Source organism: Leucoraja erinacea, chromosome 1 (genome assembly GCF_028641065.1).
Source record: "Leucoraja erinacea ecotype New England chromosome 1, Leri_hhj_1, whole genome shotgun sequence".
In the NCBI taxonomy this organism is placed as follows: Eukaryota; Metazoa; Chordata; class Chondrichthyes; order Rajiformes; family Rajidae; genus Leucoraja; species Leucoraja erinaceus.
Genome location: NC_073377.1, coordinates 148,542,970 through 148,556,730, shown reverse-complemented (window position 1 = coordinate 148,556,730; position 13,761 = coordinate 148,542,970). Strand labels below are relative to the sequence as shown.

The following is a 13,761-nucleotide window of genomic DNA, read 5'->3' as shown; positions in this document are numbered from 1 at the left end:
GACTTGGCAGAATGAGCACGTAGTCATTGAAACAGCTGCCAAATCTACATTTAGTTTTCGATGTAAAGGAGGCCATCAGATGCAGTAGGTGAGGTCAGAGGAGATGCACGTGAACCTTTGTCTCATATGTAAGGACTGCTAGGGTCCATGACTGGGTGTGAGGAGAAGGTAAACGGGTAGGAATTACATCTCCTGTGGTTTTGATATGAAGTATCTGGGGAGGGGGTGGTTTGAGTAGGAAAGAATGAGTGAACCAAGGAGTTGCAGAAGGAGCTGTCTCTGCGGAAGGCAGAAAGGGGTGTGGATGGGAAAATGTGACTGGTGGTTGGGTCACCTTGAAGGTGGTGAAATGTGCTGGATGCATAGGCTACTGGGTGAAAGGTAAGGAGCATGGAAACTATCCTTGTTCCATCTGGTGGTAGGGGGGAATGAAAGGAGATATGGGTTAGGGATGATAGTCCAAGTGAACTTGAGAACAGGGAGGAAGTTAGTGGTAAAGTTAATAAAATCACCGAGCTGCACAGGTGCAGGAGGCAACCCAATGCAATCAATGTGGATAAGCTTTTCCCACTGAGAGTAGGGAAGATTCAAACAAGGGGACATGACTTGAGAATTAAGGGACAGAAGTTTAGGGGTAACATGAGGGGGAACTTCTTTACTCAGAGAGTGGTGGCTGTGTGGAATGAGCTTCCAGTGAAGATGGTGGAGGCAGGTTCGTTTTTATAATTTAAAAATAAATTGGATAGTTATATGGACGGGAAAGGTATGGAGGGTTATGGTCTGAATGCAGGTGTATGGGACTAGGGGAGAATACGTGTTCAGCACGGACTAGAAGGGTCGAGATGGCCTGTTTCCGTGCTGTAATTGTTATATGGTTATATGGTTATAATGTAGCAGAATAAACCCTCACCTCACTTGGGTTTGTCTTCCCTTTTCCCTCATCCAGCTTTATCTCGCCCTCCCCCTCCCCACACCAAGTCACCCACAATGTCACCTATCCATATTCTCCAGAGATGTTGCTGGATCCTTTAAGTTGCTCCAGCATTTTGTGTCTTGATTTGTACCATCTCTAGTTGCATTTACATTTGCAGCATCTGCAGTTCCTTGTTCCTCTCAGAATAGGCACTTCCTACTGACCTTAATTGATTTAACCTTAATTTTGCCGTTGGTCAATTTTGACCTTATGTTCCCACTGACCTTCCTACTGATCTTGCAATGTTCAATTGCAATTAATGTATGAAGCTAAATTAAAAATCAAGACTTGTTCTTAAATATTGATTGACTGATTCCTGTGCGGATGTGGCGCCGATGGATGAGAGGCCGAAGCAAAGAAGTCGAAGCCAAAGAACCGAATGGAAACGAGGCTGAAACTCCAATAAACCGAAAGAGTCCGAAGACGAAACGCCCACTAACCGAAAGTATGGGACGCCTAAATGCAAACTAACCGAAAGGGCGGGACGCCTAAAAGCCAACGAACCGAAAAGCTGCGTCGCCTAAAAGTAAACTTACTGAATGGCCACTCTGTCGAAACGCCACCTACCCGAAAGGCGGCGCCACCTACAGGCCAAAGGACCGACTGCCGCTCAACAGAAACGTCCAATAACGGACATGACGTTGCTGGGGGCGGGACTTGTCAGCGATTGGTCCAAACCCCCGCGTCCATCGCATCGCTGTGAAACCATGAACATTGTCCCAAGCAGTGTCAGGTGAGGCTACCGGAAAGACGAAGGAAAAGATTCAAAAATGCTTTGAAGGAACGGAATATCCCCACTGACTCGAGGGATGTGCCGTGTAAATTGACGCAAGAGCTGTCAGGGTGACACTGAGGCATTATAACAGGCGCATGCAGAAGCCTTGTGTAAGTTGTGGAACGTGTGCATCCACCCTGTCACCATGGATAATGTGTTCTTCCTACATAGGTTCCACGAGTCACCTCAGAACCCAGATGACAGGAGTGGCAGTAGTCCTACTCAATCTGGAGCACAGCCAAAAGAAGAAGAGAACTTCAGGTTCACAGGAGATTTTGCAACACACTTTCTTTGTCTTTTGGTAAAGTTAATAAAACATCTCACTGGAAATACAAAGGCCCCTATCTGACACCACCTGAAAGAGACAGCCCACACTTTACTAAATGGCCATCAGAAGCAAAGGGTTTTTAACTTAATTATTATTCCAAATTACTAAATAAGACATGCATGTGAACTATACAGCTACCACTCGTCTTGTTGAAGTTCCACTCAGAGTCAAAGAGTTGCAGGGTGGGGAACGATAACATACTGAATCCCAACAGGCAAGCCAAGGAGGAACACACTATAAACCCCTATGATTTAAGTTTCTACCCCAGTAGTCAGAAGCCTTGACCACTGATCCATTTGCAGAAGTTTAGCAGAAGGGGAATTTAAATTCAAGCAAGTAGAGAAAGCTGGGTTTTATCGTAAAGCTACTTTCCGTAACGGTCGACATGAAATTACTGGACTGATAATAAAAACGCATTTGCTTTGCTAATTATCTTTAAGGAAGGAAATATGCCATCCTGACCTGGGCTGTGCTATATTTGACTTCAAAGCTGCCATCATTTAACTGCCTCCTCACTTTGGTGGCAAACGGAGATAAATAAACACCAGTCTTGCCACGCATCCACATCCTGTGAGCATGTACGTTTTAATGAAACAACATGTTGCCACCCAATAAGCCATCCATTTCAACCACATTGTCATGAGTGGGTGCAAAGCGGAACTTGAGGAAAGATCAATGGCAAGGGTTAGGCACCAAATCCATCTCACCAGTGGGATTCTGTGCTTTGCTGCTCCTTGGAAGGTATCCATGTCCCCCCTCCCCCACCCCCATTGCAGAGTGGTCAATGCACTGGTGTAAATTCTATTGCGCTCTTTTTAAATTTTAACAATTGGCATGAACGCCAATAGGATCAACAAACTCATCAGGAAACTGCCTCCGTAGTGGGGGGGGGATTGGATTCACTAGAGATGGTCTTGGAGGGGAGGATGCTCCTCAAACTGCGGACAATACAGCTCACCCCCTCCATGACACACTGGTCAACTTGCTGGAGTCAATTGTAAAAGATGAAATAAAAGATGTGGACCTGGGGCCGCTGGTGTCATTGGTCACAGCCAGCGCGGAGAAGAAGCACCAACTCCAGCCCAACCGCACTCCTTGACGGGCCAGGGGCCACCAGCCAACCCTCCCCGCCAGCACCAGCTAAAGCCAGGCACCAGCCATCCACGGGGATACACACAAAGCATTGCAGAAACTCGGCCTTCTCCCAGCGCCGCTACAAGCCCGGCCCAACACTTCCGGCCACCCCTAGACAGGGACGAGACACCCTGGAGGGGACGGGGATTGGGGATGGGACGGCCCAACCGCAACTCAACACACCTGGGCCCAACACCCACCACGGACAAGCACGATCTTGTTCGCTCACCAAAACATAAAAAAGCTATAAACACGACAAAATAATCTTAGCTTTTAACAAAGCAGCAATAAATACAATTATGTCATAGATTGACAGCCATATTTTCTTACCTAGAAGAATCAAAGCTGGAACTAACAGAAGAAATGAAGGTCTACTGCTTCACTGTTCCACTGCTTTCCAGGACTGTTCATGCATAGTGATCTTAGACCTGAGCATGCGCAGTCATCAGCAGTCGGAATACCGAACTCGTGTATTAGAGCACATGGTATTGGGGGTAGGGTGCTGACATGGATAGAAAATTGGTTGGCAGACGAGAAACAAAGAGTAGGCAGGCAGTGAATAGTGGGGTACTGCAAGGCTCGGTGCTGGGACTGCAGCTATTTACAATATACATTAATGATTTAGATGAAGGCATTTAAAGTCACGTGAGCAAATTTGCAGACACAAAGCTGGGTTGCAGTGTGAACTGTGAGGAGGATGCTATGCGGATACAGGGTGACTCGGACAGGTCGGGTGAGTGGGCAGATGCAGTGGCGGAAAACCCGGGGGGTCCAGAGGGGACACGTCCCCCCCATGTTTTGAGAGGTGGGGGACATCCCCCCCAAAAAATATTTGTAATCCGGATTTTAAAAGCCGGAGAAATCTCCGCTTTCCATGAGACTGGGGGTGGAACTGCTGATCGAGGGTGCGGATTGGACGAGAGAAGTTGGTCAGCAGGCAATGGGGGCAGGACTTGATGATTCAGCGCGATCATTGGAGGAGGGAGGTGTCGGTCAGAGGCGGAAGTAGGGGGGTGGGACTGAGGATAGAGAGCGGTGATTGGAGGAGGGAGACGTGCCCAGGTCATAGGGTCACAACGGCAGCCCTGGACACCAAAGATCTTTGCTGGAAACAGATCTGTGCCCCATCCGCAGCCAGGATCGATCCCGGCCAGCTCTCCGGTGCTGCAATCGCTGCCGAACCTCCACTGGATCATCCCTGTCCCCACCCGACTGCCCCCCCCCCCCCCCCCCCCCATGCCCGGGGGGTGGCCAGAGACGTCGGGAATCAGACGGGAGTGTGCCCACAGCCAGCGCAGAGAAGCAGCGCTAAACCCAGCTCAACTCTGCCTGTCCCTCCCTGCCTGGGCAAGGGAAATATGGCCCAGGCTTACAGCCAGTGCGGAGAAGCAGCGCTAGCTACACGGCTCCGGACTGGTGTCCCGTCAGTCCAGGCAGGGCTGTAGGTTAACCCGGCGAGACAGGCAGAGTTGAGCTGTATTTAGCGCTGGGTTGAGCCCCCGAAGCCTTGCGTGTGTGTGTGAGTGTGCGCATGCGCGCGCGGCCGCCAGGAAATTCTGTCCCTCCAGTCTCCCGGTCCCCTCCATATTATGATAGCCAGTTCCGTCACTGGGCAGATGCATGGCAGATACAGTTTAATGTGGATAAATGTGAGATTGTTTGCTACACCTCCACCAAAGAAAATAGTTTCTTCCCGAAAACCTGTCTATGTCTCTCATAATATTTAGTCTTCAAATCTCACCCATTCCCTCCCTTCTGAAGGAAACAGACTCACAACCACAACCACACGAACAATTCTTAAATATTTGTCGTGACATTATAAGCATTTACTTGTTTTGCTATGTACAAAGACAATTTTTTTGCCTTTTGCCCCCTTCCCAACCCCTGCTACTGCCATTAGTAACAATCAATCCTGTGCTAATTCATGAACTATGCTGCTCAATGTGACATTTGAGGACTAATTGACACAAAAAGGAAATGTTGCAATGTCTACATTGCAACATCAGAACCGAACCAGAACAAAGTAAAATGCTGTATTTGCTAACTAGCTTTTAAACGAACTAAACTTGAACTTCAGTTTGTGAATGAATGAATGAATCCTTTATTTGTCATTCAGACCTTTCGGTCTGAACGAAATGTCGTTGCCTGCAGCCATACATGTAATAATAAACAACACACAATAAACACAAATTAACATCCACCACAGTGAGTTCACCATGTACCTCCTCACTGTGATGGAGGCAAAAGTGTTAGGGTTGCTGTCTCTTCCCTCTTCTTCTCCTTCTGCGCTGAGGCGATACCCCACCGGGCGATGGTAAGTCAGTCCCGCGGTTCAAGCTCCGCTGCCTGGGGGTGGTCGAAGCTGCCACCCTCCAGCCCAGCGGACGCAGCTGTTGCCACGGGAGCTCCGGAAAACAGGCATCAACCTGTGACCCGCAAGCTCCCGACGATGTCATCCACTAGCCCGCGGCCGAGCCCTGGATTCAGGTCGCTGCCGCCAGAACGCCGCCTCAGCCGCCGGAGTACTGTCTCCGCCCCGCACCGGGCCGCCCACATGGGAGCGTCTCAGCCCTGCACCGGGCTGCCCTCACGGGAGCGCCTTCCAGCCGGGAGCCAGGAGCCGGGCTGCCCACACGGGAGCGCCTTCCAGACCCGCACCGGGCCGCCCCCACAGGAGCGTCTCAGCCCCGCACCGGGCCGCCCTCTCAGGAGCGTCTCAGCCCTGCACCGGGCCGCCCTCACGGGAGCGCCTTCCAGCCGGGAGCCGGGAGCCGGGCTGCCCACAAGGGAGCGCCTTCCAGACCCGCACCAGGCCGCCCTCACAGCAGTGTCTCAGCCCCGCACCGGGCCGCCCCTACGGGAACGCCTTCCAGCCGGGAGCCGGGCCGCCCTCACAGGAGTGTCTCAGCCCCGCACCGCCCGCCCTCACCGGAGCACCTTCCAGCCGGGAGCTGGGCCACCCACACGGGAGTGTCTCAGCCCCTGCGCCGTCCACCCTCACCGGAGCGCCGAGTCAAGCCGCTGCCCGAATGCCGCCGCAGTTCGAAGACGGCCAGCGTCGCGTTGGTAAGTCCTGGTTGGCTCTACCTCCGGATCCTCGAGGTCGATCGCAGGTTGGAGGCCGCCAGCACCGCCATTAGGCCTCAGCTCAGACGGGGGAAGAGAAGGGGGATACGACAAGAAAGTCGCATTCCCCCGAAGGGAGAGACAGAAAGCCCTGTTTCACCCCCCCCCACACAAAACACAACCTAATAACCAAAAGTTTAACTAAACAAGACAAAAAAAAACAACACAAAAAAGTAAAAAAACAGACAGACTGCAGGCAAGCCGCAGCCGTTTCACAGCGCCGCCACTTCCAGAACTTCCCGCATGCATGATTAAAGTTGATATGACTCATTTATTTCAGCCTTGCTATTGCTGTCTATTTATTTTGTTAAAAAACACAATTATAAACAGTAATTTGTATAAAGTTAACATATTTTTGTTGATTCTCATGCAAATATTTAAACTAGTCACACACACATTTTCCTAAACAAGCAGAACGTTATGAATTACCTCTTAAAGATTTGGTCCAAAATAATTATTTTTCCCAATAACGTTGGTGAAGGAAAAACGGTAAAACTATTCTAATGTTGTAGAACTGCTGATAATGGGTTAAACTGACAATAGACACAAAATGCTAGAGTAACTCAACGGGGTAGGCAGCATGTTGTTCAAGAAGGAACTGCAGATGCTGGAAAAATGAAGGCACACAAAAATGCTGGAGAAACTCAGCGGGTGCAGCAGCTTCTATGGAGTGAAGGAAATAGGCAACGTTTCGGGCCAAAACCCTTCTTCAGACTCGGTAGGGCAGGCAGCACCTCTGGATAGAAGGAATGGGTGACGTTTAGGGTCGAGACCCTTCTTCAGATTATTCTAGTCTAATGCAGTGTAACATCTTTTCCCAGTTAACTCTTTGCTGGTCTTGTATACAAACATAGATCAGAATGAATCACACTTCATCTGGTGGTGTAGCTGAGTTGAAGTTAAAATGGAGGAATCGTAAAAACCCAATGTACTTTATTAGAGTCGAGGATATCAAATATGATTTAGCTCTATGAATTGGACTACATCATAGTTGAGATCGTGATCCGAGCATCATGCTGTCTTGGAGATAGGTCTACTGTCAAGATAGGTCTACTGTGAATCAGACCTCAATAATCTCAGTGAATGGGAATTTTGTCCAATGCAAGGGAATGAGAACTTTACTCATTGCAGTGAATGAGAACTCCACACATTGTTTGTGAGTGAGAATCAAAACCATTATCATTTCAGCAAAGTGTTGACATGTTTGCCAATAATTTCAAAAGCATCAGTGTGGGTGTCCTAATTTTGTTCTGATTGATAGTGGGGGGAGGGGTAAGGGGAAGCTACAAAGTTTGAACTCACAAAATGAACAAAGGTCCGGCATAAGCCTTAGATACCCGTCTCCATCTATCTGTTGTACCTAACTGCAATGCATGTAGCCAGACACATATAACTCCAATATTGAATAGCATTTTAATACTGCATGCTATTATTGCTACCAAAATAGCTACAGTTATAGGTCCTTGTGTATGTTGAGAAACTGATGGAAATCCAGAATGTGCCCGGGGACTGGATCTTGGTCAAGGACATCAGGAAGCCAGAAATATATGAGTGGAATAATGCTCTGGTGGCAATGCAGAGTGCTCTGCAGATGGAGATGGACATGAAGCGGAGTCTGCTGGATCTAAACAAGCTCTCTACTCAGCACACTGACACTCATCTGCGTGACTTCTTGGAGAGCCATTACATGGATGAGCAAGTGAAGATGACCAAGAAGCTTGGAAATCATGTCAACAATCTGAAGAGATTGAGAGCCCCTGAGAATGACCTGGGAGAGTACATGTTTAACAAGCTGTCCCTGGAGTGAACAGGTGGAGGTGTAGGTTGAAGCTTTTTCTGAATTGGTAAGTTCCTATTTGGCTCTGTACAAAGCAGCGAAATGCTAATAAACTATTTATTAATGTATGAAAAATATCATCAAAAAAAGGGCGGCATGGTGGCGCAGAGGTAGAGTTGCTGCCTTACAGCACCAGAGCCCCAGGTCCCAGGTTCAAACATGACCACGGGTGCTGTCTGTAAGGAGTTTGTATGTTCTCCCCATGCCCTGCGTGGGTTTTCTTCAAAATCTTCGGTTTCCTCTCACACTCCAAAGACGTACATGTTTGTAGGTTAATTGGCTCAGTATAAATGTAAATTGTCCTTAATGTGCGTAGATAGTGACAATGTGCAGGGATCACTGGTCGGTGCAGACTCAGTGGGTCGAAGGGCCTAATTCTGTGCTGTATCTCTAAGCTAAACTAAAAAAAAGTTGAAGAAGTTTCCAAGACAATTGTCTTTTTTTAATCACCACCTTTTCACTAGTTATATAAAATGATTCATGGTTTACATTCTGTCACAAAGTTGTTGATGTATTTGTGAAATATTAACAGTTCCAGAAAAAAATATCAAAAATAAGTAAAGGGAAAATATACAGTTAATGGTAGGAATATTAACAGCATGGGAGAACAGAGGGACCTTGGTGTCCCTATCCATTGTTCCTCAGATGGGGTGGGAGATTGCAACCTTCACGTGGTCCACCCTGTTTCATCTAATGCAATCAACCTGACGTGCACAATCAAATGAGATCAAATAGAACAAGTTGTCCGACAACTTTAGGCTGTGCACGCCATACACAAGAAGAAGAAGAAGTTCCTTGGATGTAGCAATACATACAGATAACATTGTAAAGATTGCCGGGCGAGTCTAGAACCAGGGGTCACAGTTTAGGAATAAGGGGTAGGCCATTTAGGACTGAGATGACAAAAAAACTTTATCACCCAGAGAGTTGTGAATCAGTGGAATTCTCTACCACAGAAGGCAGTAGAGGTCAATTCACTGGATGGTTTCAAGAGAGATTTAGCTCTTTGGGCTAACGGAATCAAGGGATATGGGGTGAAAGCAGGAACAGGGTACTGATTATGGATGATCAGCCGTGATCATGTTGAATGGCAGTGCTGTCTTGAAGGGCCGAATGGCCTACTCTTGAACCTATTTTCTATGTCTCTATGTCTCTATTGCTTATGGTGTGCTTGCTTTCATTGGACAGGGGTTTAAGTATAAGAGTTTGGATGCCATATTCCTGCTTTATAAAACTTTATTTAGTCTGTATTTGAAATATGGTGTGCAGTTCCGGTTTGCCTTATTACAGGATGACAGGATGTGCAGGCTTTGGAGAAGCTTGGGACTGAAGGAAGATTACAGATCAGTGCCTTTGCAGAACACAAGTAGATAGAATTGTAACGGACATGTACTTGCTCTCATTCATCAGGGCATTGAATATGGGAGCCTCTTCTACACTGTAGATTGCCTACAGCATGTTAGCCAATCAGAATGATTAGAAATTATAATCCCGCCTAATTATAGTATACCTCGTGTAAGATCCTACCCACTGTCTCGCAGTTAGAGTAGCAGTGTGAACGTGTGATGACCTGCTTAGTAGTTAATGACCTGAACAATAAAGATGTTTGTGTTTCAATCTGTGTGAGTCTGAGCTCTTTACATGGTGTCAGAAAATTGGGTCTACCCCGCATCTGTTTACCGCGTTTTATTTTGTTTACCAGTTTTTTATTTGCGTGTTTTGTGATTTGAGGACATGGCTACCTCTTGTCAAAAGTATAGCCCGCTTGTGTTTGATTCTGATATCGCTGAGCGATGGCGTATGTTTGAGAAGGACTACTCTCAATATATCCGCTCAGTCACCAAAACGACCCCGACTATTTGAAGGCTTCGCTACTGTTGAATCTAGCGGGTCCGGAGGCTATGATCCACGCTGACTCGTTCGAATTTGCACCTGCTCAACTGGATGCGAATGGCCTGGTATTGGTGCCAGCTAAATCTATTGACAACTCTATGGTGTTGTTGAGGAAGTTTAGAGAACTGTGTGACCTACAGTCTAACAGAATCCTAGAGAGGACAAGATTTTTTGCTCAGATGCAACAGGCTGATGAGCCTGTGGAACGGTTCATCAGGAATGTGAGACATATCAGCTCTCGATGCAGATTTGGTGAGTTAACAAATGAGCTCGTTTGTGATAAAATTGTAGGAGGAATGAGTGACCGCAAACTGCGAGCCGAACTGCTGCGGAATGCAGAACTGACTTTAGAGCAAGCAATTCATGCTTGTCGGATGGCTGAGACTGTGGCACCACTGGCTGATTTTGATAGCGTGAATGCTAATCAACAGTTGGATGTGAATTTGGTTAGTTATTCTCCGCAAAGATTTCTTAATGCGTCCAGCAAAGCTCAGAACATGCCTAACACAAGGTTCGCAAACTGTAACTGTAACCCCAGAGGGTGCCAATTTTGCGTAGCCCATGGGAAAGTATGTCATAATTGCAAGAAACTCAACCACTTTGCTAATTGTTGCCGATCCAGTGGGAGTACAGCTTCAAGGACGAAGCTGCACCTGATTCAACAAGACCCATCTGATTCTGATTCCCATGAACAAGACAAATCTTCCCACGGGAACGACTCCGATAACACAATCACCAAGTCTACCATACTTTCACTAAACCTGCGCATCCCAGGCAAAGTGACTGATCCTACAGTGACCATGACAATCAATAACAAACCCCTGATCGCCAAAGTCGATATCGGCGCCAGGGTGAATGTCATGCCACTCAAAGTGTTCAACAAGATAAGAACCACTGAGCTCATGAAAAAAGACTCCCTCCACTCTACATGCTTACGGAGGAGAAATTCTTCAACCGCTGGGTAAAGCTGACTTTAAATGTACCATCAATGAACAGACCAAGGACTTGCTATTTTACATTGTTCAGCCAAGTTCTGAAATCCTGCTAGGCATCGATGCGTGCCATGACCTGGGTTTGGTCTATTTTGGGCGTTCTGTTCACAAACTCTGTTTGATAGAGGAACCAACAAGACAGATGCTATCCAACAACAGAGACTTGTTTGACAACAAACTCGGCAAACTACCTACAATGTACAAGATCATTGTTGACCATACAGTCACCCCAATCGTACGTGCCCCTCACCGTGTCCCGCATGATAAGCGTGAGCAAATACATGATGAACTGAAATGTATGGTCTCCATCGGAGTACTTGCCGAAGTCAGCGAACCCTCTGACTGGGTCTCCACCATGGTTGTCTCCACAAAGAAACACAAGAGGGACTTACGCATCTGCATCAATCCTAAAGATTTGAACACAGCAATCAAACGCCAACACTACCCGATGAGGACCACCGAAGACATAGCGGCACAAATCAGTAACGCAACAGTGTTCTCAGTCTTGGATGCAAAAAACTCTTTCTGGCAAATCCCGTTAGACCTATCAACCTTCGCCACCCCGTTTGGACGTTATTGATTCCTAAGAATGCCCTTTGGCATCAACTCTGCCAGCGAAGTTTTCCAGCATGCAATGGAACAACTGTTTGCAGAATTTCCCTGTGCCATCATTGTTGACAACATCCTAGTTTAAGGCCGCGACGCCACCGAGCACGATGCCAACCTAAGTAAAATACTGGACCATGCCAGAGACATCAATTTAAAACTGAACCCTCTGAAGTGCAAGTTCAGGATTCCCAAAGTCACCTACATAGGTCACATGTTCACCAGTAATGGGCTAAAACCTGATCCGCTGAAGACTGCAGCAATCAACGAGCTTCCGGTATCAACTGACGTCACCAGCCTACAACGATTTCTAGGCATGGTCAACTACCTGGGAAAATGTATTCCCAATCTCAGCAAATTATCAGCCCCCCTGCATCAACTAATCCACAAGGACAACACCTGGTCCTGGTACCCAAACCACCAGCGAGCTTTTGAAACTTTTAAACGCCAGCTCGCCACTGCTCCCACTATGTCACACTTCAACATCAACCTGCCAGTCACAATTACCTGTGATGCATCCCAGTATGGATTAGGTGCTGCACGCCTGCAGACCTCTTTCAACGGTGATGTTATGCCGGTATCCTACGCTTCACGAACCCTGACGGACACCGAACAGCGCTATGCACAGATAAAGAACTGCTCGCCGTAGTTTTTGCTTGCTCCAAATTCAAATACTTTATTTTCAGCAAAACATTCACGGTAGAAACTGATCACCAGCCGTTAGTCACCATCCTGAGCAAGCCGATCCATGCAGCCCCATGCAAGGCTTCAACGCATGATGATGCAGCTACATCGGTTCAATTTTTGCATTGTTTACATAAAAGGTAAAGACATGCACATCGCAGACACTCTATCCCGAGCACCAAGCGCCACCAGCGAACAACACCCATTCGACCAAGAAGGGTTCTACGTTTTAAATGTTTTGTTCGTTCCAACTGACCGCCTGCGCCGCCTCGCCGAACACTCTGCTGTGGACAAAACATCCCAGCTGCTAACTTCAATCATTAAAGGTGGCTGGCCAAACAAGCAGTCCATCACTCCCTCTGAACTGCGACCCTACATTTTGGTACATGACGAACTCGTACTACAGGATGGTGTGATAGTGAAGGGTCACAAGATGGTCATCCCCCCCTCTGCGAAATGAATATTATGAGGAGGTCCATGGTGGCCACCCAGGCGTTGAAGCCATCCTACAACTGGTCCAGAACGCAGCCGCCCGACATCACCCACACCAAATCTTGGCATCACATCACTCCAGTCCTCAAACAACTTCACTGGCTTCCCATCTCCCACCGGATCACCTACAAAATCCTAGTCCTCACCTACGAAGCCCTCCACCATCTGCCCCCCCCCCCCCCCCATATCTCACTGACCTCCTCTCCCCCTACCAACCCTCACGGTCCCTCAGATCAACATCAGCCGGTCTCCTCTCCATCCACAAGTTCAACCTCCGCAGTTTTGGGGACAGAGCCTTCTCCAGGGCAGCTCCTAGCCTCCGGAACTCCCTCCCCCAACTGATCCGCAATTCCGTGTCCCTCACCATCTTCCAGTCCCGTCTCAAGACCCATCTCTTCACCTCTGCCTATCCTTAGCCCCACGTCCCCCTCCCTTTTCATCTGTGCTTGAATTGCCTCATATTGTGTTTTGAACTGAATTTCTGTCTTTCATTTGTGTACTAGACATGTCTCTACTATTTATTTCATTCCGCTTACATGTTTTTCCTCTATTTGCTAAATTTTGTAAGGTGTCCTTGGGACTCTTGAAAGGCGCCCATAAATAAAAGTTATTATTATTATTATTATTATTATTATTATTATTATTATTATTATTATTATTATTACAGCGCGCTAAAGAAATCGTCAATTGGCCCGGAATGACCAAGTACATTCGGGAGGATCCTCCAGTGCTTCTACGCAGCGGCGGTGGAAAGCATCTTGTCCGGGAACATTACCATCAGGTTCGGGAAATGTTCTGCCAAGGACAAGAAGGCTCTGCAGAGAGTAGTGCGTTCGGCCGAACGCACTATGGGAAATGTAGGAACTATACAACAGGAGGTGCAACTCAGAGCAAACAAAATCATGAGAGACCCTTCCACCC

At 47.6% G+C, this 13,761-nt stretch overlaps 1 protein-coding gene across 1 annotated transcript; it reads left to right on the top strand.

Moving 5' to 3' along the window:
• The first annotated feature begins 7,604 nt into the window (after nt 1-7,604).
• LOC129699985 (ferritin heavy chain, oocyte isoform-like) lies at nt 7,605-8,476 on the top strand. Its single transcript, XM_055640144.1, has one exon. The coding sequence runs from the start codon at nt 7,820-7,822 to the stop codon at nt 8,141-8,143; it is 324 nt and encodes a 107-aa protein (XP_055496119.1). The 5' UTR covers nt 7,605-7,819; the 3' UTR covers nt 8,144-8,476.
• Nucleotides 8,477-13,761: the final 5,285 nt, after the last annotated feature.